A 27,500-nucleotide genomic window follows, 5' to 3' on the forward strand; every position below is an offset into this window, starting at 1 on the left:
GTCAGGCGTGCATGTGTGCTAGAAGTTCAGCTTTTCCGGAGCAATGGCCCCAACAAGCACGCGCAATGTTTCCATGCGACTTTTTTGGCACTCAGTGCTGAAAAGGTTCACCAACATTGCCCAAAAGGGTCAAAACTATCTATTATCTTGGTATCATCTTTGTAAGTTTAAAGACCAGTTGTTCTAGCCATAGTCATGAGATTGTTCTTCTTTATATTTACGAATATGTACAAATCAAAAAGAAGGCCCTGAAAATATTTACAGACCCTCACACCCTGGACATAAACTGTTTCAACTCCTACTCTCAAAATGATGCTATAGAGCACTGCACACCAGAACTAGACACAAGAACAGTTTTTTCCCGAACAGTTCACTGCACACCAGAACTAGACACAAGAACTCTGCTAAACAAATAATTCCCTCAATACTGTCAAACTATTCACTAAATCTACACTAATACTAATCTTCTCATCGTTCCCATCACCCATCTCTTTCCACTTATGATTGTATGACTGTTAACTTTGTTGCTTATCATTAAGTGTTAAATTATACCCTATGACCATCATTTGTGTTGTAAATGTTAAATGTTGTACCTTGATGAAGGTATCTTTTCTTTTATGTACAGAGAGCGTATGCACCAAGACAAATTCCTTGTGTGTCCAATCACACTTGGCCAATAAAAAATTCTATCTTTTTATCTATTCTAATTTTAGGCCATTTTTTTTTCACTGTGTGAAAGGATTTGCAAATGCTTTTCATTTTTGGCTTCAAGGTAGTGTCATTAGCACAGTGCCACTTACTGATGTGTCTCTCTGCAATTTTAAAGCAATGCTTTTGTATGTCTGTACCTTCCAGTTAATATGGACTCTTGGCGACTTCACAGACACCTCTGTGCATTTTTCTTGGCAAACACTGCAGAGTTAATTTTTCATTTGCTTTCTTCCAGGAAGTTCTTCAATTGCTTAGTCCAAGGCTGATGGACTTTGAAGTAGATTAGAAACAATATTGATAGGTTTGAACTTTTGTGTTGGAGCAGACGCCTGAGTGCGTGATAGACAGCCAAGAAAATAAACAAATAGACCCTCAAATAGATCTATCCACAGGTCTCATTCAAGATACCCAAATGACCAGAGTCAAATCGACAGTAAATAGCAGTCTCTAAATACATGGTAGTAAATAACTAACAGAATAACACAGTAGCAAAGTTGGAAGGGACCTTGGAGGTCTTCTAGTCCAATCCCCTGGTCAAGCAGGAAGCCTTATATCATTTCAGATAAATGGTTGTCCAATCTCTTCTTAAAAACTTCCAGTGTTGGAGCACTCCCAACTTCTGGAGGTAAGTCATTCCACTCATTAATTGTTCTGTCAGGAAATTTGTCCTTAGCTCTATCTGTAAGTTGCTTCTCTCCTTGATTAGTTTCCACCCATTGCTTCTTGTCCTACCTTCAGGTACTTTGGAGAATAGTTTGACTCCCTCTTCTTTGTGGAAGCCCCTGAGATATTGGAACACTGCTATCATGTTACCCCTGGTCCTTCTTTTCATTAAACTAGACATACCCAATTCCAGCAATCGTTCTTTATATGTTTTAGCCTCCAGTCCCCTAATCATCTTTTTTGCTGTTCTCTGTACTCTTTCTAGAATACAGAGGATATATTACATATATTATTTATATGTATATATATTATTTACAGAATAAATAAAATATATGAGATTTGCTTTATTTAATATAATAGAGATGATCAGCATAATTCATTGTACAGTAATTATAATTAATTTATAATAAATAATATAATGTATTATAGCACTACTTAATATGATAAATAGAATATAAGATCACCAGCAGTAACAGGGATCGTTTCAATTAAAGTAGTAACTGAAAGTATTGAAAGACCAGGTTAGGGACAGATCAGGATGAAATGCTCCCGGTTTGGACCGGATTGTCCGATCTGGTAGCAATGGTGGCAGGTGGTTCGGAGAACCAGTAGCAAAAATCTCTGGCCCCCCGCCCCACATGCCCAGCTGAGTTGTGCAATCATCAGATTGCACATTCTTCGGCCAAAAAATGCTTTTAAAAGTAAAAAAAAAAGCCTCTGATGATTGCGTGGTTCACCTGGGATCATCAGAGGCTTTTAAAAGCATTTTTTTACAACCTCTTCGACCAAGGAGGTTGTAGAAAAAAATGCTTTTAAAAGTTTTTTTAAAAAAAGTTAGCCATGCCCACCCAGTCACATTAAACCCCCCCCCACCAAGCCATGCCCACAGAACCGGTAGTAACAAATTTTACATTTCACCCCTGAGATAGATCCTCATGGAGAACTTTAACAATTATTGTTAGGAATGATGGCAAAATATCAATTAGTAAAAGGCTAAAAACAGACTGGCTCAAAGTCATCCAGTTGAGAGATAGAAACGAACAACCCCAAATCCTCCAAGGAGTTTTTGTGGTTGAGGGAGGAACTACAGTCTGAATCTCCACACTCCCTATCCACAGTGTTCCCAGATTTTAACATCTGTTAGTGTCGAACAATGAAGACCTTTGATGATCTGTGGCAGAGATGGAGAACTATGGCCCCTTTATGACTTGCAGACTTCAATGGCTGGCTTAGGAATTCTGGGAGTTGAAGTCCACAAGTCATAAAAGGGCCATAGTTCCCCACCCCTGATCTATGGAGATAACACTAATTCCCTTTTACGACCTTGTAATCCCTTAATTTGGGGTAGAGTCAGGGCAACTGGATGGAGCTGAGAATTTACTGGCTGGATGCCCTTCCTGACACCACACAGAGTTCACAGCAGATATTTTTTCTTTGCACCCTAAGAGAGAAACACTTGTTGCTACCTAGGATTGAACTCTCAACCTTCCAAGAGGGAGGCAAGCGTCTGGACCACTAAATCATGATGCCGCTCACCAATGGCGATAACACTATGTGTGCACATTTGTATCCCATATGTGATCTACTAAACTAGCTCCTCTTTAATGGAATAACATATTTGGATCCAGCTCCCTCGGTCCTCTTCTCTAAGTTAAGAAACTTACTCACCCAAAAGCCCTATTATCATGTAGCCAGCAAGGAAGGCTCCAAAGATAACACAGCAAATAATATCTGTACAGCTCCTGGAACAGAGAGAGTGAGGGATCAGTCATCAATATATTAACTTATAGGCACATGTGCATGGGTATTTACATCAAGTGGAAAGATTAAAATCTCAGCCTTAAACTCTAGTGCCTTTGTGCATAGATCCATAAAGCTTTTTTTAAAAATGATTTCTCAAGCTACCTAACACACATGGGACTTCTTGCAGTTTCTTATTCAAGCACTAACCAAGCCAAGGTTTTTTTCTGAGGTCAGCCAAAGCTGGCTTGGTGCTGCCATGTGTGCAGCAGGGATCCACATTCAAAAAGAAAAAAATGTCCTTAAATACTATGCACAGAGTGCATTTATTCCACGTACATCACAGGCTTTGTGCAAAGTTGGATCCAGAACATAATTGCTAGGTAGAGCCGTGATGGCGCAGTGGTTAGACTGCAGAATTGCAAGCAAACTTGATTCAGAATAGAATCGAATAACAGAGTTGGAAGGGACCTTGGAGGTCTTCTAGTCCAACCCCCTGCTCAGGTAGGAAACTCTACACCACTTCAGACAAATGGTTGTCCAATCTCTTCTTACAAACTTCCAGTGTTGAAGAATTCACAACTTCTGGAGGCAAGTTGTTCCACTGGTTAAATTGTTCTCACTGTCAGGAAATTTCTCCTTAGTTCTAAGTTGCTTCTCTCCTTGATTAGTTTCCATCCATTGCTTCTTGTCCTGCCTTCAAATGCTTTGGAGAATAGCTCGACTCCCTCTTCTTTGTGGCAACCCCTGAGATATCAGCCTGGAGTTCGATCCTGACCGGCTCAAAGTTGACTCGGCCTTCCATCCTTCCGAGGTTGGTAAAATGAGGACCTAGATTGTTGGGGGGAGGTGGGGGGCAATATGCTGACTGTAAACCGCTAGGAGAGGGCTGTAAAGCACTATGAAGCGGTATATAAGTCTAGGTGCTATTGCTATCATTGGATGCTGGGCTCTTCCATAGATTATGGGTGGGAGGAAAATAAGACTCTTCTCCAAGTAGCCTATGTCTTCCCCCTCATTTAAAAAAAAAATGGCACTTTCCAGCATGGTACCCTTCAGTCCCCTTGAACTTCAAACTGCAGTGTTCTTGTCAGCCAAGCCATGCCCTGGAATTCAGAATATAAGTTCAGTATTGGTAGAACAGGGCTGGGACCAGCCTTGCTTGCTAGGGGATTATGGGGCTCAAGTCCAACCCATTCGGAGTTGGGAAGGCTGATTGCAGTAGATTCAACAACAGTGGACAGTGCTGATGCATCATCAACAGGAAGTTAAAGCACTAAACTTGCATTATTTGCATATAGTTTTATTAGAGTTTCCAATTACAATAGTGAAAACTAATTCAAACTAAACTTAAAGAAAGAGAAGAGACAGTAAAAAGCTGCAGAAAATGACAAAGGAAGAAGAGAAAGGGAAGAATGTAATAAAGGAAAAGTAAATAAATGTATAAACAAGTAACTTCCAACCCTCATCATAATTATATTCAAATTTAGTGGCTCTCCACTCCCTTTCAGATTATAAACACTAAACATGCATTTTGTAGTAGGCGGATGTGGGGGGGCTCTACGACAACTCACCGTGGTCAACTCACCAGTCAACAAAGAAGAAGGAGTCAAACTATTCTCCAAAGCACCTGAGGGCAGGACAAGAAGCAATGGGTGGAAACTAATCAAGGAGAGAAGCAACTTAGAACTAAGGAGAAATTTCCTGACAGAACAGTCAATAAATGGAACAACTTGCCTGCAGAAGTTGTGAATGCTCCAACTCTGGAAATTTTTAAGAAGAGATTGGATAACCATTTGTCTGAAGTGGTGTAGGGTTTCCTGCCTGGGCAGGGGGTTGGACTAGAAGACCTCCAAGGTCCCTTCCAACTTTGTAATTCTAAATTCTAAAAACTTGCCACAGCCAACTTGTTGAGTCCAATTCGCTGTGGGCAACTCACCATAGAACAACTCACCAGGTCCAATTCCCCATGGGACAAGAATTACACTGATATCGAAGAAATAGTGGGACAGAATCATTAAAGAAAGAATGCCAAAGGAGGGACAAAATGAAATGTGAATGTCGAAAATTGAAATAAATTTTTACTTATTTTAAACAATTAAATTGAATTGTCTTGCAATGAGTTGTTCTGTGGCAAGTTGGCCACACTGAATTGGCCATGGCGAGTTGACTGCGGTGAGTTGTCCCAGTCCTGTTTTGTGGAAGCAAACAGCGTCGAAAACCAAGAAGCTTGCTTGAAAAGAAAATGTTGGTGGTGGTTTTTTTTTCAGAATCTCCAACGTTCATGGTTCCAAAAATGTGTATTCAGACAGCAGATCTAATTCCTGAGGCCCAGAAATAAAACTCAGCATCCCAAGCAAAATGTAAAATCTCTTCCACATGCAACTATCCGCCTCCTCTAAAATTTTTCTAGTGCTCCACTTCCCCATGGATGTCCTTGTTCACAGATCTCCCTGTTCTGGTCTGCCAGCGGCCTGTGGAGCTGTCAACAGAGTCGGACAGCGATGAGGTTGGGGAAGGCCTGGATGAGAGTTCTGCGTTGGAGGCTGAGGTGGGGCCAGGGCCATCGGGGAGTGAGGTGCGGACTCCAGAGACTCCAGAGACTGACAGTAGTAAGGCAGAGGAACAGGAGGAGCCTGTTCCTAATGCACGCATGAGAAGAGCTGCCAGAAGGCAAGAGCAGCTCAAGCAAAGAGGACGACTCGGGAGTAGGGCCAAGAGATGATTGGCCCCTCCCATAAGGCTTAAAACAGACCAGCAACGGTGTTTGGGCTTTGCCGGAAAACAACGTTGGTAGCTTCGTCTTCTTGCATTTATTTTTGTATCGGTGTCTTCTGAATGTTTGCCAAGAAAGGCCTTTGGCAGTTTACCTAATTGGATCAAGGTTTGTGATAGGACTAAAGAATTTGCATTGGGAGGAATTTGCTTTAATTTATTTGAACTACGTTGAGAATGAAGTAATTCTCAGCTGTTCGAATAAAGCTAGTTTGTTTTTTCACTGACTGAGTTTCCTACTACCTAGGCCTGGGTCACAACACTCCCTTCTTTCCTTCTGAACAACTAAAGTTTCTCTCTCGTCTTTAACTCCAGCAGTCTCGATCTACCATTTGGCACTCCAGTCATCCCTTCTTACCTCTTTTGGATCGGACCACGAAAAGAAGGATCGTACTGAGATTTCTGCCCTGGAGAAAAGAAAACGCAAGAGTGAGAACACATTTGCTCTAAAAAAAGAAGAGGTTCCGTAAAATCTGATCTCTAGAGATAATAATAATAATAAATAAAAACTTTATTATTATTAAGACAATAATAAAAACATTATTAGCAGGATTTAATTTAAATACAGGTAGTCCTCACCGTACAATTTATTTATTATTTATTTTATTATTTAGATTTTTATACCGCCCTTCTCCCAAGGACTCAGGGCGGTGTACAGCCAGATTAAGACAATAATACACAAAATTAAAATAACAATTAAAATACATATTCAAAAGATGGCCGAAAATTAAAACCGTCGAATTGACCTATACTAAAATACCCTAATTTAAAATTATTAAAAATTCAGAAATTTGAAAATGTAAAAATCAAGCCAGTCCCGCTTGGATAAACAGATATGTTTTCAATTCACGGCGAAAGGTCCGAAGGTCAGGTAGTTGACGCAAACCAGGGGGAAGTTCGTTCCAGAGGGTAGGTGCTCCTACAGAGAAGGCCCTTCCCCTGGGGGCTGCCAGCCGACATTGCTTGGCGGACGGCACCCTGACAGCAGGCGGTCCCGTAAGTACCCGGGCCCTAAGCCATGGAGCGCTTTAAAGGTGGTAACCAATACCTTGAAGCGCACCCGAAAGACCACAGGTAGCCAGTGCAGACTGCGCAGGAGCGGTGTTACCCGGGAGCAACGTGTGGCTCCCTCAATCACCTGCGCAGCTGCATTCTGAACTAACTGAAGCCTCCGAGTGCACTTCAGGGGTAGCCCCATGTAGAGACCATTGCAATAATCCAGACGAGAAGTGACGAGAGCATGAGTGACTGTGCATAAGGCATCCCGGTCAAGAAAGGGGCGCAACTGGCAAACCAGGCGAACCTGGTAAAAGGCTCTCCTGGAGACGGCCGCCAACTGATCTTCAAATGACAGCCGTCCATCCAGGAGAACGCCCAAGTTGCGCACCCTTTCTGTTGGGGCCTGTGAGAGAGGAGAGACTTTGCTGGAGAGGAATTCACTCTAAATTAAATAAAAAGGGTTTATCGGGACGAGGACTCGGCTTCATGCTGTTGGGGAAGCCTAGAACAGAACATGTGGCCCATGCAGCTTGACGCGCAAGCATGAAAAGTGAAGGGAAGCAACACCCATTCAAACCAACGTTTAAAACCGGGGTGGATTTCTTCAACACGCATATCAGATTGACAGAGAATGAGAAAAAACAACAACAACCCCAGAACCTGCTACAAAACCTACAAAGATGTTGGGAATATGTCCTGCAGAAGCTTCAATAAAAGTTGTTTTTCTTGAAAAACCAACCTGGGCCTACTGCCCTGAAGAGAATTCAGCACCTGCCCTCAGCACTCTGCCCTCAAGAAAGAAGACAGGAAGGGGAGAAGAGAAACAGAGGGCTTGGTTTGATCCTTTCATTCCAGGAATGTGGAGTGTCAATTACTGAGAATCAGCGCTCTCCTATCTTTAAAGATGCTACAGCAGAGAGAAGCCGGCTTCTCTCCTGGCTGCCAAACCATAAAGCCCTTCAGGCATCCCCTCAGGTGGGTCGAGTTCAAGCTATTTAAGTCTGCCGCTTAGGAATTCCAAAGCTGTAGGCTAGCTGGTTGAGAATACTGTGGCTAGCCGAGACAATAAATGTAGGATCATCAAACAAATCTACCTGAAGTTCCGACTGGAAGCAAAAATAACCAAGCTCATTATATTATCCTTTATTGTTGTTAGTTGCGAAGTTGTGTCCGACCCCATCACGACCCCATGGACAACGTTCCTCCAGGCCTTCCTGTCCTCTACCATCCTCTGGAGTCCATTTAAATTCATGCCTACTGCTTCAGTGACTCCATCCAGCCACCTCGTTCTCTGCCGTCCCTTTCTTCTTTTGCCCTCAATCTTTCCCAGCATTAGGCTCTTCTCCAGTGAGTCCTTCCTTCTCATTAGGTGGCCAAAGTATTTGAGTTTCATCTTCAGGATCTGGCCTTCTAAAGAGCAGTCAGGGTTGATCTCCTCTAGGACTGACCGGTTTGATCGCCTTGCAGTCCAAGGGACTCGCAGGAGTCTTCTCCAGCACCAGAGTTCAATTGCCTCAGTTCTTTGGCACTCAGCCTTTCTTATGGTCCAACTTTCACAGCCATACATTGCAACTGAAAAAATCATAGCCTTGACTATATGCACTTTTGTTGGCAGGGTGATGTCTCTGCTTTTTAGTACGCTGTCTAGATTTGCCATAGCTTTCCTTCCCAGGAGCGAGTGTCTTTTAATTTCTTGGGTGCAATCCCCATCTGCGGTGATCTTGGAACCCAGGAAAATAAAATCTGTCTGGACATTTTATGCAGAAGACGCTGACAAAGAAGCCAATGCAGTCATAGGCTGCATTAACAGATACTAGATGGAATCAAGATCATGTGAAGAGTTTATAATCCCTTAGTAAGATCACACTTGGAATATAGCATCCAGTTTTGGTCAACACAATATAAAAAAGATGTTGAGACTCTAGGAAGAGTGCAAAGAAGAGAAACAAAGATGATTAGGGGACCAGAGGCTAAAACATATGAGGAACGGTTGCTGGAATTGGGTACGACTAGTGTAATGAAAAGAAGAAGTAGGAGTGACATGATAGCAGTCTTCCAATATCTCAGGGATTGCCACAAAGAAGAGGGAGTCAAGCTATTCTCCAAAGCACTTGAAGGCAGGACAAGAAGCAATGGATGGAAACTAATCAAGGAGACAAGCAACCTAGAAGAAATTTCCTGACAGAACAAGTAACCAGTGGAACAACTTGCCTCCAGAAGTTGTGAATTCTCCAACACTGGAAGTTTTTAAGAAGAGATTGGACAACCATTTGTCTGAAATAGTATAGGGTTTCCTGCCTGAGCAGGGGGTTGGACTAGAAGACCTCCAAGGTCCCTTCCAACTCTGTTATTCTAGTCTAGTCTAGTGAAAAAAGGGGTTAGGGGAGAGATGATAGCAGTGTTGAAATATTTGAGGAGCTGCCACAAAGAAGAATGGGTCAACTAATTTTCCAAACCACCTGAAGGCATGACAACAAGTGATAGATGGAAGCTAATCAAGAAGAGAACAGATCTAGAACTTAGAAGAAATTTCCCGATAGTTAGAACAATTAATCAGTAGAACAACTTGCCTTCAGACGTTGTGGGTGCTCATCACTGGAGTTTTTTTAGAAGATGTTGGACATCTATTCCTCTGAAACAGTATCAGGTCTCCTGCTTGAGGAGCGGGTTGGACTAGAACAAGGGTCTCCAACCTTGGCAACTTTAAGATTTGTGGACTTCAACTCCTAGAATCCCTCAGCCAGCAAAGCTGGCTGAGGAACTCTGGGAGTTGAAGTCCATAAGTCTTAAAGTTGCCAAGGTTGGAGACCCCTGGACTAGAAGACCCGGAAGGCTTCTTCCAACTTTGTTACTCTGTTATCTAGCTCTCTGGATAAATTACAATAGAATCAATATAGATAAAAAAATAAAGATAAAACAATGCCTTATTTGTCTCCCGTGAGTGGATAGATTCCAGGTGAAAAATATGGCTAAAATACATTGACAAGATTTATTTATTTATTTATTTATTTATTTATTTATTTATTCATATTTTTATACCGCCCTATCTCCCTAGGGACTCAGGGCGGTGTACAGCCATCTAAAAACAACATAAATATACACAGTAAAACATTAATCTAAAAAACTTATTAAATAGGCCGAATATTTAAAATAGACATAAATAATAAAACCCCAAGTTAAAACCAAATCTAAAATTTAAACAATTAAAATTTAAGAATCTAGTCCAGTCCTGCGCAAATAAATAGATGTGTCTTAAGCTCGCGGCGGAAGGTCCGAAGGTCAGGAAGTTGACGAAGTCCTGGGGGAAGCTCGTTCCAGAGGGTGGGAGCCCCCACAGAAAAGGCCCTTCCCCTGGGCGTCGCCAGTCGGCACTGCCTAGCTGACGGCACCCTGAGGAGTCCCTCCCTGTGGGAGCGCACGGGTCGGTAGGAGGCATTCGGTGGCAGCAGACGGTCCCGTAAGTAACCCGGCCCTGTGCCATGGAGCGCTTTAAAGATCATTACCAAAACCTTGAAGTGCACCCGGAAAGCCACAGGTAGCCAGTGCAGTCTGCGCAGGAGAGGTGTTACATGGGAGCCACGAGGGGCTCCCTCTATTACCCGCGCAGCCGCATTCTGAACTACCTGGAGTCTCCGGGTGCTCCTCAAGGGAAGCCCCATGTAGAGAGCATTGCAGTAGTCCAGACGAGATGTCACGAGAGCATGAGTGACCGTGCATAAGGCATCCCGGTCTAGAAAGGGGCGCAACTGGCGGACCAGGCGAACCTGGTAAAAAGCTCTCCTGGAGACGGCCGTCAGATGATCTTCGAAAGACAGCCGTCCATCCAGGAGAACGCCCAAGTTGCGTACCCTCTCCATTGGGGCCAATGACTCGCCCCCAACAGTCAGCCGAGGCTGCAGCTGACTGTACCGGGATGCCGGCATCCACAGCTACTCCGTCTTGGAGGGATTGAGCTTGAGCCTGTTTCTCCCCATCCAGACCCGTACGGCTTCCAGACACCGGGACAGCACCTCGATAGCTTCTCTTGTCATAGGGGAAATGAAAAAAAGAATATTTCAGAGATAAAGTTTCCATTTTATAATGTTTACATACTTTGTCAGTGACCTTTCCTAACCTCTGTTGTTTCTCTGGAATGTTTTCAGAGCACTTTGTTTATTTCCTGGTTAATTTTTTACGTCACTCTTTCCCTGCTTATCTCTTATAACAAAGAGTTGGACCTAATAGATTTATAATTAGATTTGCAATTGACCCTGGAGGTCAAGGTGCACAAAGAAATAGACTGTTAGGCTTTCCCCAGCTTGGGCATTTAGGAAAGAAACACCCTCGACTCCATTTGTAGCAATAGGTACACTTTTACTAAAGCCAAGTAGTTACAGCACAAGCAAAGCTGGATCTGAATATTCCCGCTTAAAACCTGCCTTTTCCCCAATTCCCAGACCTTCCGTACTTGACCAGTTCATGAGTGTCCAACGATATTCAAATTTGGTATTTTAATATAAATGCTGACCCTGTAATCTGATATGTGTGTGTGTGTGTGGGTGTGTGTATTTGCTGATTATTTAAACTAAGTATGTATATCAGTGATTGCATCATCTCTTTAAGATGTCATATGCTAAATAAAAATAAATGTGTGAAATGCAACTTAAATAAATGGCAGAGCTTCAACCACATTTTCATTGTCACCAGCTGGATTCTTTTGAGGAACCTCTGAGGACATCTTTGAATGAACAGATATAACACCTCTGGTTGTCATGCCCAAACTTGGATGGGGATATCTATATTTGTTCCAAGATATTCTCCTAGTTGGCCTTAGTAGAGGTTCTATAATCAGCCATGGAAAGTAGAATTTCTTGAGCCTGGTTCATAAACAACTAACAACCAACTTTGCTGATCTAGTAGATTCGTGAATTGAAAACGTACTTGTTTATTCAAGCGGGACTGGCTTAACTTTTTAACTTTTTAACTTTTTTGAACTTTAATAATTTTAACTGGGGTATTTTATTTTTGGGGTCAAATTTGACGGTTTTAATTTTCGGCCAATTATATAATATGTTATTTTAACTGTTGTTTTAATTTGTATTGCACTGTTTTAATCTGGCTGTACACCTCCCTGAGTCCTTCGGGAGAAGGGCGGTATAAAAATCTAAATAATAAATAAATAATAAATAAATAAATAAGATAGTTCACAATTACCAACCTTCATCAGGCTTGACGCAGCAATGCTTGGCAAGAATGCAGGAATGAACTAATTGTCTCCTGCAAACACCCCTCCCCTTCGCTCCTCTTTTATTCCCTATGGGAGGGGCCCTTCATTGTCCACCTGTGGCCTTACTCCCAAGTCGACCCTTGTTCCTTAGCTGTTCCCTTTGTCTGGCAACTCTGTGCATGCGCACACGGGGAACAGGCTCCAGCTGTTCATCTGCCTCACTGCTCTCTGACTACGAAGGCAGCTGATACCTGTCATACAGCCCTCGCCCCCTCTCTTCCTCCGATGCAGAGCCCTCATCCGAGCCTTCCCCAGACTCCAGGACTGGCCCATGTTCCTCCCCAACCGCCTCACTGTCCGAATCTGCTACCAGCTCTGCTGGCGGGCCACAACAACATGAAACAGCATAATACAAGGAGCTGACTAGCGACTTACTAAACTGTAGGTAGTTCTTGACTTACAACCATTCGTTTAGTGACCATTCAAAGTTACAACAGCACTAAAAAAAGGGACTTATGACTGTTTTTCAGAGTTACAACTATTGCAACGTCTCCACGGTCACGTGATCAAAATTCAGACGCTTGGCAACAAGCATTACAATATATTTATAATGATTGCCGTGTCCTAGGTCACATGATCACTTTTTATGACCTTATGACAAGCAAAGTCAATGGGGAAGCCGGATTCATTTAACCATCGCCTTACTAACTTAACAACTGTAGTGATTCACTTAACAATCGTGGCAAAAAAGGTTGTAAAATGGGGCAAAACTCACTCAACAAAAGAAATTTTGGCCTCAGTTGTGGTTGTAAGTCGAGGACTAATTAATTAGTCGCACTCTTGCGCAACTGCAGCACACCAAATAAGTTGGCAATGGTGCCCTGCATCTTTGTTTGTTTGTTGATTAAATTTGTCTCTACCAAGCAACTTTCAATATAATAACAGAATAAAACAATTACAGGATTAAAACTCCAAACATTAGAAGCTGAAACATTACAATTAATATTCAAATGGATAAGCCGAGCTTTAACTAGCATAGCTTCTTTACAATAAATATAAAGGTTTCACCCTAACCCGTTCACGAAGTGGCTTTGTTAGTTTTGAAGTTTTATTATGGGTCCTTTTGAACCAGAGGTCAGGGAAGATATTGCCAAGCTATCGTGTTTAAACTGTTCTATGTACATTATAAATGCGTATTTATCAGGGCGTTTTCTATTACGGGAAGACACTCAGAAAAGAGGAAAGCAAATGCCATCTCATATTCAGTTTTTAATCTTGCCTCACAGGTGGTGAGTCCAGTGGATTATATTTTTATACTTTAATTGGATTGTATTAATATATACCAGGGATGGGCAACTATGTCCCCTTTACGACCTGTGGACTTCAACTCCCAGAATTCCTGAGCGAGGCTTGCTCAGGAATTCTGGGAATTGAAGTCCACAGGTCGTAAAGGGGACATAGCTGCCCATCCCTGGTATAGTATACAGTGCATCTCTTTCCCTAGTTGGCTGCGATTGGTAGTTTGTTTGTTTATATCTCACCTTTATTGCTTTTATCAATAACTCAGGCAGGTGAACATAGCTAATACTCCTTCCTCCTGCTTTTTTCCCCACAACAACAACCCTGTGAGGTGGGTTGTGCCGAGAGAGAGAGAGAGAGAGAGAGAGAGAGAGAGAGAGAGAGAGAGAGAGAGAGAGAGAAGGAGGGGGAGGGAGAGAGAGAGAGGGAGAGAGAGACCCAAACTCACCCAGCCAGCTTTCATGCCTAAGGCAATCTGAAAGCTCTGCTATAAACAATAATCATTACCAGTAGCCGAGAGATAATTTATATAACCAGGAAGTAAAGCTATGATGAAGAAAGAATTGCAGAGTCCTTAGCTCTCATTCTCATTCCACGAGGTAATTACTCTGGGATGAGTGTTTCAGGAAACAGGGTGTGTAGAAAAGAAAAAAAATCTTTCTCCTGCAGCAAGAAATCAGGAGGAATCCAACGGAGCAGATTTTAATAGGTTCATTTACTTTGGTGATTATTTCTTGCTCAATGGCCAGGCATTGTTTTTAGACAGAATCTTGATCTACCAGTTCAGATAGAATTGAATTTTATTGGCCAAGTGTGATTGGACACACAAGGAATTTGTCTTGGTGCATATGTTCTCAGTGTACATAAAAGAAAAGATACGTTCATCAAGGTACAACATTTACAACACAATTGATGATCAATATATCAATATAAATCATAAGGATTGCCAGCAACAAGTTATAGTCATACAGTCATAAGTGGAAAGAGATTGGTGATGGGAACTATGAAACGATTAATAGTAGTGCAGATTCAGTAAATAGTCTGACAGTGTTGAGGGAATTATTTGTTTAGCAGAGTGATGGCCTTCGGGAAGAATTGTTGCTTTTACAGTTCTGCATCTACCAGTAGACACCTGGATGAGTTACAACAGAAGAACAGCCATTTTTGGTCCCCGGTTATTTAACAATAGCAGTATTCTCCAAGTCGTCCTCGACGTACGACCGCAATTGAGCCCGACATTTCTGTTGCTAAGTGAGACAGTTGTTAAAGTTTGCCTCATTTGACAATCTTCCTTGCCACGGTTGTTAAGTGAATCACTGCAGCTGTTAAGTTAGTAACGTGGTTTTTAAGTGAATCTGGCTTCCCCATTGACTTGCTGGTCAGAAGGTCGCAAAAGGGGATCACATGACTCCAGGACACTGCAACCATCATAAATATGAGTCAGTGGCCAAGCATCTGAATTTTGATCACGTGACCATGGGGATGCCGCAATGGTTGTTAAGTGTGAAAAAGAGTCTTAAGCCACTTTTTCAATGCAATGTCATGTTCATATACAGTATCTTCAAGCTCTATGTGAACTTCAGTATAACTTTAAACGATCACTAAATGAACTGCTGTAAATTGAGGACTACCTATATTATCTTACATATAAATGAGAGATAGATAGATAGATAGATAGATAGATAGATAGATAGATAGATAGATAGATAGATAGATAGATAGATAGATGATAAAGATAGATAGATAGATAGATAGATAGATAGATAGATAGATAGATAGATAGATAGATAGATAGATAGATAGGGATACATAGAGATAGATAGATAGACACAGATAGAGATAGATGGATTGATAGAGATAGATAGATAGATAGACAGACAGACAGATAGAGATAGATAGATAGATAATAGATAAATATAGATAGACAGACAGATAGATAGAGATAGATAGATAGATAGACACAGACAGAGATAGATGGATTGATAGAGATAGAGATAGATAGATAGATAGACAGACAGACAGACAGATAGACAGACAGATAGATAGATAGATGACAGATAAATATAGATAGACAGACAGATAGATAGATAGATAGATAGATAGATAGATAGATAGATAGATAGATACATAGATAGATAGATAGACAGACACAGACAGAGATGGATGGATAGAGATAGAGATAGATAGATAGATAGACAGATAGAGATAGACAGACAGACAGACAGACAGAGATGGATAGAGATAGAGATACATAGATAGATATATATAGATAGACAGAGATAGATAGATATAGATAGATAGACAGAAAGATAGAGATAGATAGATAGATAGACAGACAGAGATAGATAGATAGATAGATATAGATAGATAGACAGAAAGATAGAGATAGACAGAAAGAGAGAGAGAGAGAGAGAGAGAGAGAGAGAGGGAGGTAGAGGTAGAGATGTACTACATATATGTGATTATATGTAAGCCACACCATAGTGGCTGGGTTCAGAAGCTGCATTTATCTGTTGTGCGGTTTGTTTGAGTTGCGTTGTTATGGTTCAGAAATTCCAGTTTAAGTCTTAGCATCTAGCGTGAACGGCTGTAGCTTTTTGAACAAACACAGCATAGAAAAATCCAATCCAGTGAGTTCTCGTTGTAAATAAGATGATACCTATTGTCCTGGCCTCTTTCAGAGCAGATCTCTGTAGCACAGCTGGTTGTTTTTGCTCCTTAGCTACTGAAGATGTGCTTTACAGATCAACACCATCTTTTATACTGGGAACTAAGCCAGCATTCAAGTTTCGTTCCATAGCCAGTAATTGCCAGGTTACATAAGCCAAGGTGTAACTTCTAAGTTTTATGCCTTAGAACAGGGATGTCAAACCAGGGTTGAAATCTACTTACTTTCCTTACCGGTCTGGAAGTGTACACGTCGTGCATGGTCGCTTGCTTCACTCACGTGCATGCGTCACATGTGCACACAGACCTGAGCATGCACAGAAGGTAAAAAACACATTACTTCCTGGTTAAAACCAAGACGTAATGACACCCGGGCGGGTGGGTGGAGCTTTGCTCCGCCATCGCTACCAGATCACCAAAGAAGGAGCCATGATTGCTACCGAATCCGGGAGCATTTCACCCCCGTGTCAAACTCAATTTCATTGAGGACCACATCAGGGCTGTGGTTGACCTCGTGGGGTGGGTGGGTGGGCATGGCTGACTGAGTGGGTGTGGCCAACTGGGAGGGCATGGATAGCTTGATGCCACTCACTAGGCGTGGCCAACTGGATGGGCGTGGCCAACTGGATGGGCGTGGCCAGCTTGATGCCACTCCCAAAACTACTGGCATGTTTCCTCTTTGCATGTGGTAGACCGGGCCGAAACCACACTGGCCTGATGTTTCCTCTTCGCATTGGGTAGACCAGGCCGAAGAGACGCAGGACGGCCCCTTACATTTTCCAGGACGGCCCCACGGGCTGCATCCAGCCCGTGGGCCTTGTGTTTGACATCCCTGCCTTAGAAGTTCAGGATAAGATGAAGGACTGAGGGCAGATGGTTGGTGGACTTCCACAATTCCCCATCAACATGACTATGGGCAGACCCCCAGATTACAGAAGCTTTAGTCCACCCACCCATCCATCCATCCATCCATCCATCCATCCATCCATCCATCCATCCATCCATTACTGATGCTGATATTCATTCAGTTGTGTTCAACTCTTGGCGATTCTATGGGCCAGGTCTCTCCCCATTTTATGATCTTGCATTTATTACAACTTTTGTGTTTTTCAATGTCTGCCTGGTGTCATGAGCTTTGATGGTGTCTAGCCCCCTTGTTCTTTGGCAAGCCTGGTTTCCTTTTACCACTAACTCTTCCAAACATAATTGCTTTTCTCCAGAGAACTCCTCTACATGACATGGCCAAAATAGGTGAGACACAATTTTGTGATTTTTCCCATCCGCCCGCCTTCCTAATTAGAATTATGATCATAGCTTTTGGTTCATTGTTCTCCTAAAGAGATAATTAAGGGAGTGGGCTTTGCTTTGCTTTCCCAACCTCGTCCCCTCTAGATGTGCTGGGAATTATGGGATCTGAACTCCAACACCTGTGGAGAGGACAAGCTTGGGGATCGCCAAGGGCAATTTTCTGAGTTTTGCTTCCTGCAGAAACAATCACCTGAAACATAATCTAGAACAAATAATACAATTATTCCTGCTTTGTTGCATTTCCTTGTTCTGCTCTCTCCTGCTTGTGAGGCTACACCCTTCTGGTCAAACATCCCGGTTAGTTTCCATGGCTTCTTCATGACCTACCCACTGACCCATCCTCTGAAGAACAGGGCATCAAGCCCTTGGCCCAAAAGGGGAGATGGAAGTTGTTTTAAGTCATTGGGTAATTGTTCCAAAGCTACTTGTAGAACAATCTGCTTTTAAGAAATCATTAACTTGAGACCCATTTGGAAGATGCAGTTTAAAATACGCCTGGGGAAACCGAACATGCTCATTCCAGCATTAAAAGAAACAATTTGGGAAAATTCACTAGTGATAACATAGCTAATGGGAGTCTTGGGGGAGCGGAATCTAAAGTTGTGATGGCGAACCTATGGCACGCATGCCAGAAGTGGCATGCAGACCCTTCTCTCTGGGCACGCCAGCCGTCATCCGTTGTTCTTCTGGGTCCAGTGTGCGTACGCGCGCCAGCCAGCTAGTCTTCGCGCATGCACGCCGGGGAGCTGCTCTTTTGGTTTCTGTCTCTCCCCCTCCAGCGCTTGCCCTTCTGTTTCGGCACTCATGTTCGCCAGCCCTGGTCTAAAGCGTCACAACACATACAAATTAACAGATTAGCAGAGTTGGAAGGGACCTTGTAGGTCATCTAGTCCAACCCTTCGCCCGAGCAGGAGACCCTACACCATTTCTGACAAATGGCAGTCTAGTCTCTTCTTGAAAGCCTCCAGTGATGAAGCTCCCACAACTTCCGAAGGCAAAGCTGTTCCATCGGTTGATTGCTCTATCAGAAGATGTCTCTTTATTTCTAGGTTGAATCTCTCCTTGATCAGTTTCCATCCATTATTCCTCGTCTGGCTTTTGGGTGGAAAATAGCTTGACCTCCTTCTCTCTGTGGCAGCCCCTCAAACATTGGAACCCTGCTATCATGTCTCCCCTGGTCCTTTTCTTCTTTAGACTATCCATGCCCAGTTCCTGCAACCATTCTTCATATGTTTTAGCCTCCAGTCCTCTTATCATCCTGGTTGCTCTTCTCTGCACTTTTTCTAGAGTCCCAACATCTTTTTTATAGTGTGGTGACCAAAACTGGATGCAGTACTCTATGTCGGAGGTCTCCAACCTTAATAACTTTAAGGTTTGTGGACTTCAACTCCCAGAGTTCCGTCCACAAACCTTAAAGATACTAAGGTTGGAGACCCCTGCTCTATGTGGTCTCTGGTTGATTTGGTTGTGACTCCTATCTTGACATTTTCAACCCTCTTCCTACACCTATTCTTGGCCATTAAAGCTAATAAAATGTGTGACGGCATCCAGTTTTCCAAGAGAGAGCATATTTGAAATTAAGTATAAATAGTCGTCAACTTACAACCATTCGTTTAGTGACCATTCGAAGTTACTGAAAAAAGAAGGTGACTTATGACCGTTTTTCACATGACCATTGCATCATCTGCATGGTCACGGGATCAAAATCCGGATGCTTGGCAACTGGTTCATATTTATGACGGTTGCTGTATCCCAGGGTCATGTGATCCCCTTTTGCCACCTTCTGACGAAGCAAAGTCAATGGGGGAAGCCGGATTTATTTAACAGCCGCATTGCTAACTTAACAACTCCAGTGATTCACTTAACAACAGTGGCAAGAGAGGTGGTCAAATGGGGAAAAAACTCTCTTAACTGTCCTGCTTAGCAACAGAAATTTTGGGCTCAGTTGTGGCCATAAATCGAGGACTCCCCTGTAGTTTCCAGCTGATACAAGCAACCTTACTTTAGGATGGACGTCTGCCTCTTCAGTTAGAAAAAAAGAGAGAGAGAAATGGTCCTTGATTTAAAAAACTCCCATTTCAATACAATGTCTGCATGATGTTTCTCCAGCATTAACTTAATCACAGTTTACCTAACCCAGTTGAACTAATTTCCTGTTGCTGGTAAAACACACAAAGCTATAAATTAGCAATGCAGGCAGGGTTCCAATTAAGAACACATAGTAACAGGAAAGAGCTGTTTCAGTCTTTCAACATGTCATGCCAACATTGCTGGAGTTTGATGTAAATGTCAAAAATGATTAAAAAGAGCAGCTACCTATGCAGCCTGAAAGTGCTCCAATTACTGTGGTGATATAGCAACAGCACTTAGACTTATAGACCGCTTCACAGAGCTTTCCAGCCCTCTCTAAGTGGTTTACAGAGTCAGCATTATTACTCCCAATAATCTGGATCCTCCTTTTTACCGATCTCGGAAGGATGGAAGGCTGAGTCGACCTTGAGCCTGCTGAGATTTGAACTGCCAAATTGCAGGCAGCCGGCAGTCAGCAGGAATCGCCTGCAATAATGCACTCTAACCACTGATTAAATAAACATTTAAACCAGGGGTCTCCAACCACCTTGGCCACTTTAAGACTTGTGGACTTCAACTCCCAGAGAGAGCAAAGCTGGCTGAGGAATTCTGGGAGTTGAAGTCCACAAGTCTTAAAGTTGCCAAGGTTGGAGACCTCTGGTTTAAATGATGCAAGTCTGACCAGTTCTGGAGAACCGGTAGCGGAAATTTTGAGTAGTTCAGAGAACCGGTAGTAAAAATTCTGACTGGCCCATCCCCCATCTATTCTCTGCCTTCCGAGTCCCAGCTGATGGAGAGGAAATGGGGATTTTGCAGTAACCTTCCCCTGGAGTGGGGTGGGAATGGAAATTTTACAGCAACCTTCTCCCCTGCCATGCCCACCAAGCCACACCCACAGAACTGGTAGTAAAAAAATTTGAAACCCACCGCTGATATACATGTGAATCTGCGCAGATCTGTAAGAATTAACCCAGGGCAAATTTAAGGGGTGCCTTATTCTGTCTTTCCTCGGGGAGAGATAGAATTGCCCACCGTTCTGCTCGGAGAGCTCAACTGGATGTTCAGAGGTGCTTAAATCCTGCAATTTGAGACACGATCGATCCAGCCTATGCAATTTCATCTTGTGCCTCTTGCCCGCCAGGAAATTGAGGAAAGCTCTCACCCAGCCTTGCCCAGGAGAAAATCCTCCTTGAAAATTCTCAGAATGTAAGGCTTGAACTTGTTCATGTAAAACTCTGTCCCTAAGATTTGATTTCTCTCTATTTCACATCTTCTGAGGCATGTTCAGCAAGCAGCCCCAAGGCTATGAATCATGTAATAACCAAAGTATAAATATTAATTTTGAGAGCTTCCAAAATAATGTATGGGCCGACCTAGGTGGCACAATGATGCAAAAGGCTCAGGGCTAATATTTCTTTCTTTTTAAGTTTGGGGAAAGGAAGTAGAGTTGATTCATTTTTAAAATAATAATGTATAACCTGAAAGTAAATCAATTGTATTTTAAAGCCCTTCCTTCCTCCTGCCTTCACTCACTCACTCACTCATTCACTCACTCACTCCCTTTTCCTTCTTTTTCCTCCCTCCCTCACTGTTTCTTCCTTCCTTCCTTCCTCCTTCATTGTCCCTCCCTCCCTCCTTCACTCACTCACCCAGTGGTGGGATTTAAGTAATTTAACAACCGGTTCTCTGCCCTAATGATTTCTTCCAATAACCAGTTTGCTAAACTGCTCAGAAAGTTAACAACCGGTTCTCCCGAGGTGGTGCGAACTGGCTGAATCCCACCACTGCACTCCCCCACTCCCTGTTCCTTCCTTCTTTCCTCCCTGTTCCTCCCACCCTGTTCCTTTCTTTCCTTCCTCCCTCATTGTCCCTCCCTCCCTGCCTCACTCACTCACTGTTCCTTCCATCTTTCCTACTTCTCTCATTGTTCCTTCCTTCCTTCCTTCCTTCCTTCCTTTCCTCCCTCCCTGTTCCTTTCTTTCCTTCCTCCCTCCCTCCCTCCCTCTCCCTCCCTCACTGTTCCATCTTTCCTACTTCTTTCATTCTTCCTTCCTTCCTTCCTTCCTTCCTTCCTTCCTTCCTTCCTTCCTTCCTTCCTTCCTTCCCTCCCTGTTCCTTTCTTTCCTTCCTCCCTCCTTCTCTGCCTCACTGTTCCTTCCATCTTTCCTACTTCTTTCATTCTTTCATTCTTCCTTCCTTCCTTTCATTCTTCCTTCCTTCCTTCCTTCCTTCCTTCCTTCCTCCCTCCTCCTCCTCCCTCCTCACTGTTCCTTCCATCTTTCCTACTTCTTTCATTCTTCCTTCCTTCCTTCCTTCCTTCCGTTCCTCCCTCCCTGTTCCTTTCTTTCCTTCCTCCCTCCCTCTCTCCCTCACTGTTCCTTCCATCTTTCCTACTTCTTTCATTCTTCCTTCCTTCCTTCCTTCCTTCCTTCCTTCCTTCCTTCCTTCCGTTCCTCCCTCCCTGTTCCTTTCTTTCCTTCCTCCCTCCCTCTCTCCCTCACTGTTCCTTCCATCTTTCCTACTTCTCTCATTGTTCCTTCCTTCCTTCCTTCCTTCCTTCCTTCCTTCCTTCCGTTCCTCCCTCCCTGTTCCTTTCTTTCCTTCCTCCCTCATTGTCCCTCCCTCCCTCTCTCCCTCCCTCCCTCCCTCCCTCACTGTTCCTTCCATCTTTCCTACTTCTTTCATTCTTCCTTCCTTCCTTCCTTCCGTTCCTCCTCCCTGTTCCTTTCTTTCCTTCCTCCTCCTCTCTCCCTCACTGTTCCTTCCATCTTTCCTACTTCTTTCATTCTTCCTTCCTTCCCTCCCTCCTTCCTTCTCCCTCTCCCTCCCTCCCTCCTTCCTTCCTTCCCTTCCTTCCTTCTCCTTCCCTTCCTTCCTTCCCTCCCTCCTTCCTTCCTTCCCTTCCTTCCTTCCCTTCCTTCCTTCCCTCCTTCCCTTCCTTCCTTCCCTTCCTTCCTTCCCTCCCTCTTTCCCTCCCTCCCTTCCTTCCTTCCATCCTTCATCTTATCGGGGAACCCCATTATTTTCAGAAGGGGCACCCAATGCTCACAGAGAAAGGAACGAGGCAGCTTAGGAATGTCTGCCAAGAAGATTTTAAAAAGTCATGTTGGTGCCACGATGGTGTGACAGAAACCAACCCCCTTCCTCCTGCTTTGTCAAACACGTGCAATGGCCAATAAAAGGGAATGGGGCTTCAATCATGCCATCATCCTGACTTTGACATCTACTCCCCTCTCCCAGGTGGCTGATCTGACATGGCCTGTATAAAAACCTGTGGCCAATCTTGTTTTTCTGGGAAACAATTAATGTGAGATTAGACTTTGTTTTCTTCCCACATGATTGCAGGTCTAATTTTAGACCAACCAGGAAAGGTGACAAAGAATAAAATCGAGATAAACATGCAGAACTCTTGTCTAAGACATTGACGGAACATTATAAAAGTAAATTATTACACCAATTTGATCGCTGACATTTCCAGTATTGTGCCCCTCAAGAACAGCTTCTCCTCCCTGCTGACTTTCATTTTTTACAAGCTTGCAATCTTACAGACTTCCTCCTTTCTCATAGCCAAGCTATTTTCTATGGCAAAAGAGCTTCAAAAAAAATGGATTTCACCACTAATTCCTAGTACAATCTTGATCTTGGAGATGTTTGCCAAACACCTGACAGATATTTTTCCGAGTCCTTCAATAACTTAAGTCAATTTACCTAAGGGATGGTATAACAGAAGAATTTGTTCAGAAGACTTAGTTACCTCAATGAGGAAGTATCTTAGTTGCGTATGAAATCTAGTAACCCCACAGCCGGTTTTGAAAATTATGAGGTGGTTAGGGGAGGAACTTTGAGTAGATCTCCTGGGTTTTCTTTCAGCAGAAGGAGCTATAAGACTATGGTAGCTTTATTTTTTAGGGGAAAATAGGTGATACTAAAGACCCTCCATTTTAGAAGGTCTTGAATCAGAGAATCAACTACTGGTAATCCTCAATTTACAACAGTTCATTTAGTGACCATTCAAAGTTACAACGGCACTGAAAAAAATTACTTATGACCATTTTTCACACTAATGACCTTTGCAGCATCCTCATAATCATGTGATCAAAATTCAGACGCTTGGCAATTGACTCATATTTATGACAGTTGCAATGTCCCGGGGTCATGGGGTCACCTTTTCCGACCTTCTAACAAGCAAAGTCAATGGGGAACCTAGATTCACTTAACAGCCGTGTTACTAACTGATAAGAACTGTGTGGCTAGACAGGTCGTAAAATGGGGCAAAACTTACTTAATAAATGTCTCGCTTAGCAACAAAGATTTTGGGTTCATTTGTGGTTGTAAGTCAGGGATTACTGAAGTAAAAGAACAGGTGTCTGACAGAAATGCAAAAAAAAAAAAGAAGAAGAAGAAAGAAACCAAAATGTAGCAATAGCATTTAGAGTTACATACCACTTCGTAGTGCTTTACAGCCCCCTCTAAGCAGTTTATAGAGTCACACATTGCCTCCAACAATCTGGGTCCTCATTTTACCGACCTCCGAAGGATAAAAAGCTGAGTGAACCTTGAACTGCTCAGAATCGAACTCCTGGCAGTGAGCAGAGTGTTAGCCTGCAACACTGCATTCCGACCATTGTGCCAGCACAGCTTCAGTGGTGGGTTGCTCCTGGTTCGGACCGGTTCGCAAGAACCGGTAGTAAAACCGGCCAGAGGCTCCGCCCACTGACCCGAACATCATCATAGGCGATCTGCGCATGTGCGGGCGCGATGCGAATCGGTAGTAAAGGTAAAGTAGAATCCACCCCTGCATGGCTCTATATATAGAAAAATGACTTTCAACTTCTTAATAGCTATAAATAAAAGTTCAACTTTCACTCTACAATTCAAATGTACATTCCATTTTTCAAGGCATTTATAAATACTACTAATATTCAAACCCATAAATTATGATTTCATATTTTCCTGCTTTGTGCAAAAAGTCCAAATTGATATTAAATGAAATTAAATTTCACAAATGAAGGTGAATATACATGTCTTGGGATAATATGAAAGGATCCGATCTGGGTCAGTCACCGGGACCAGAAGTTTTGTCTTCCAAGCACACATTTAATTTTGCAGCTACTAAGATTGTTGGATGAGCAGGCCCAAAAACAGCCAGGGAAGAAGCCTGGAAACAGGCCTGTTGTTAGTCCTGTTTACCACCAGCCTATCAAGTACCGTATTTTTCAGACTATAAGATGCACCAGAGTATAAGATGCACCTTAATTTTTGGGGAGGAAAATAAGAAAAAAGCTGATTGACGGGTGGATCGGCCTCCGGAATATCCCCAATTAGCTGTTCCTAGAGGTGAATTTTAGCAACAGGTTCATTGGTTGTGAGCTCTGCACCTTGCTTTTTCAGCCTCTGAAACCTCCGTTTCATAGGCTTTTTTTCTGAAGCTCCGTTTCAGAGGCTTTTTTCAGTCTCTCAAACCTTGGTTTGAGAGGCAGGGCAGGGCTACATTCAGAGTATAAAATGTACCCAGATTTTCACCCTCTTTTTTGGGGGGAAAAGGTGCATCTTATACTCTGAAAAATACGGTGCTTAGAAGGCAAGGGCTGGGCAGCACAAGCAAATGACAGATAATGACTTAAAAGCCAGCCATCAACACACCCAATCAACATCTAAAAGGCCACTTACAACAGCACTATAAATACCACACACAGAACTGCACATACTCTGCTTAAGAGAAATTCCTTGAAGTTAGGCTCCAGCATGAGTCGGAAAACTTGGAAGATAAAATTTCTAGTCCTGGTGACCGACCCGGATCAGATTCTGAGAAATTAAATTTAGTCAACATCTATTCTCTAATCAGAGCCACAAGCCACAAGTTTATCAATTCTATCAAGTTTATCAACCGTTCCTTCTTTGTGGAACCAACGTCGGGCATATCAAAATCCTGTTGCTGTTGTCACATCTACGAACAAAACACCATGCAATTTGTCCAAGACTTTTGTCCATTAGCCCAACAAAAATCTCTCTAGTCTGAATTGTATAGTGACCTTCAACATTTTTTGAATTAATCTATGTATTTCAGTCCAATGATTTTTAGCTTGTTTACCAAAGATGGTAAATAATAGCTTCTTTTTAATTTTCCTTCCTATCAGCTGTTTTTTTTTTAACTTTCTAAAACACTTCATCAAGTTACAGTATATAAAAAAAGAGATAGATGCCTGCAAAGGGATGGAGGGCAAAAAAGTTAAGATGGTGACTGCAACTGCACAGTTCAAGCTCTCCTCCTCTTTAACATACATGATGTGTGTAAAATGGATGTAGCTTTGATCACATAATCACAGCAGCGGTCTATTTTTTTTACCTCCCCCATGTATATCCAGTTTGATATCTCTGGGATAATATCCCATAATAAACTAAGATGCATCATGCAATTTTAGTTTTTGCTCAGTGGATTGGGTGAACCCAGATAATTGTGTTTGGGAACAAAACCATCAATGATCATCATTTGATAATCTAGATTCTAGAACAATGTTTCTCAATCCTCAGCTACTTTCAGATCAGAGGTTTTAGCAGGTTTTGACTAGTTCTGGAGAACCGGTAGCGGAAATTTTGAGTAGTTCGAAGAACCGGTGGTAAAAATTCTGATTGGCCTGCCCCCACCTACCCACCTATTCCTAGTCCTAGCTGATTGGGAGGAAATGGGGATTTTGCAGTAACCTTCCCCTGGAGTGCGGTGGGAATGGAGATTTTACAGTATCCTTTCCCTGCCACGCCCACCAAGCCACACCCGCACCCTGCCACGCCCACCAAGCCACACCCACAGACCTGGTAGTAAAAAATGTTGACACCCACCACTGTTTCAGATGTGAATTGAAGTCTACACATCTTAAAAGTTATACCTTTAGACTTTAGAATAACTTTATTGTCACTTTAAATGTTGCTGAGGAAGTGAAACACTGGTCAGGTATGATGGGTGAACCATCTCCATGATTGACACTGACACTGTGCCTCATAAGATAACCTTTATTGACATTTTTTTTACTGTGAGCACACTGGCACACATTAAAAATGAAATTATGTCGCCTGCTCTCAGAAGGAAGGATATATCTATTCTGCCCACACATATAAATTGCCATTAAAAGGAGACTTGTTTTCTGATACATTTTCACAAGAGTCAACCCACCAAACTGTTAAGCCCTGAAGGTATCATTCTGACTGATAGAAAGGCTCAAAGGCAAGTTGAAGACTCTTTCATGCTGAGGGCACCAGATATGGAATTCAAAATCCTTCTGCAAACCAACATTTGTTATTGCTCCTAGTTTCGAAGTTGTGTCCGACCCACCGCGACCCCATGGACAACATTCCTCCAGGCCTTCCTGTCCTCTACCATCCTCTGGAGTCCATTTAAGCTCACACCTACTGCTTCATTGACTCCATCCAGCCACCTCATTCTCTGTCGTCCCCTTCTTCTTTTGCCCTCAATCTTTCCCAGCATTAGGCTCTTCTCCAGTGAGTCCTTCCTTCTCATTAGGTGGCCAAAGTATTTGGGTTTCATCTTCAGGATCTGGCCTTCTAAAGAGCAGTCAGGGTTGATATTCTCCAGGCCTTCCTGTCCTCTGCTATTCCCCGGAGTCCATTTAAGCTCACGCCGACTGCTTCAGTGACTCCATCCAGCCACCTCATTCTCTGTCGTCCCTTTCTTCTTTTGTCCTCAATCTTTCCCCAGCATTAGGCTCTTCTCCAGTGAGTCCTTCCTTCTCATTAGGTGGCCAAAGTATTTCAGTTTCATTGCAAACCAACATTATGTTCTGCTATTTAGAGCCAGTTTGGTCTAGCGGTTAAGGTGTTGCTCTTGGAACCAAGAGACTATAAGTCCCATTTTAGGCATGTAAACCAACTAGGTGACCTTGGGTGAGTCATTCTCTCAGCCCAATTCATCTCACTGGGTGGTTTATTGTGGAGAAAAGTACAAGAGGAAGTAGCATTAGGTAGTTGAGTCATGACCACTGGACCTCATTTTCTTTTTTGTCTGAAATGTTTTTCTGCATGTCCAAGTAACTTCTTTCATTCAAGCTGG

The 27,500-nt window shown here is 42.9% G+C and overlaps 1 protein-coding gene across 1 annotated transcript in view; it reads right to left on the minus strand.

The window, feature by feature from the left end:
- SLC44A4 (solute carrier family 44 member 4) overlaps positions 1-27,500 on the minus strand; it is a 78,270-nt gene that overhangs the window by 47,577 nt on the left and 3,193 nt on the right. Inside the window, exons 2-3 of the mRNA XM_058171647.1 lie at positions 6,248-6,296; positions 3,043-3,116 (exon numbers count right to left, since the gene is read on the minus strand). Coding sequence (XP_058027630.1) covers positions 3,043-3,116; positions 6,248-6,296 — 123 coding nt within the window. The remainder of the gene's footprint in view (positions 1-3,042; positions 3,117-6,247; positions 6,297-27,500) is intronic.

The sequence above is a fragment of the Ahaetulla prasina genome, chromosome 2 (assembly GCF_028640845.1).
Source record: "Ahaetulla prasina isolate Xishuangbanna chromosome 2, ASM2864084v1, whole genome shotgun sequence".
Classification (NCBI taxonomy): Eukaryota; Metazoa; Chordata; class Lepidosauria; order Squamata; family Colubridae; genus Ahaetulla; species Ahaetulla prasina.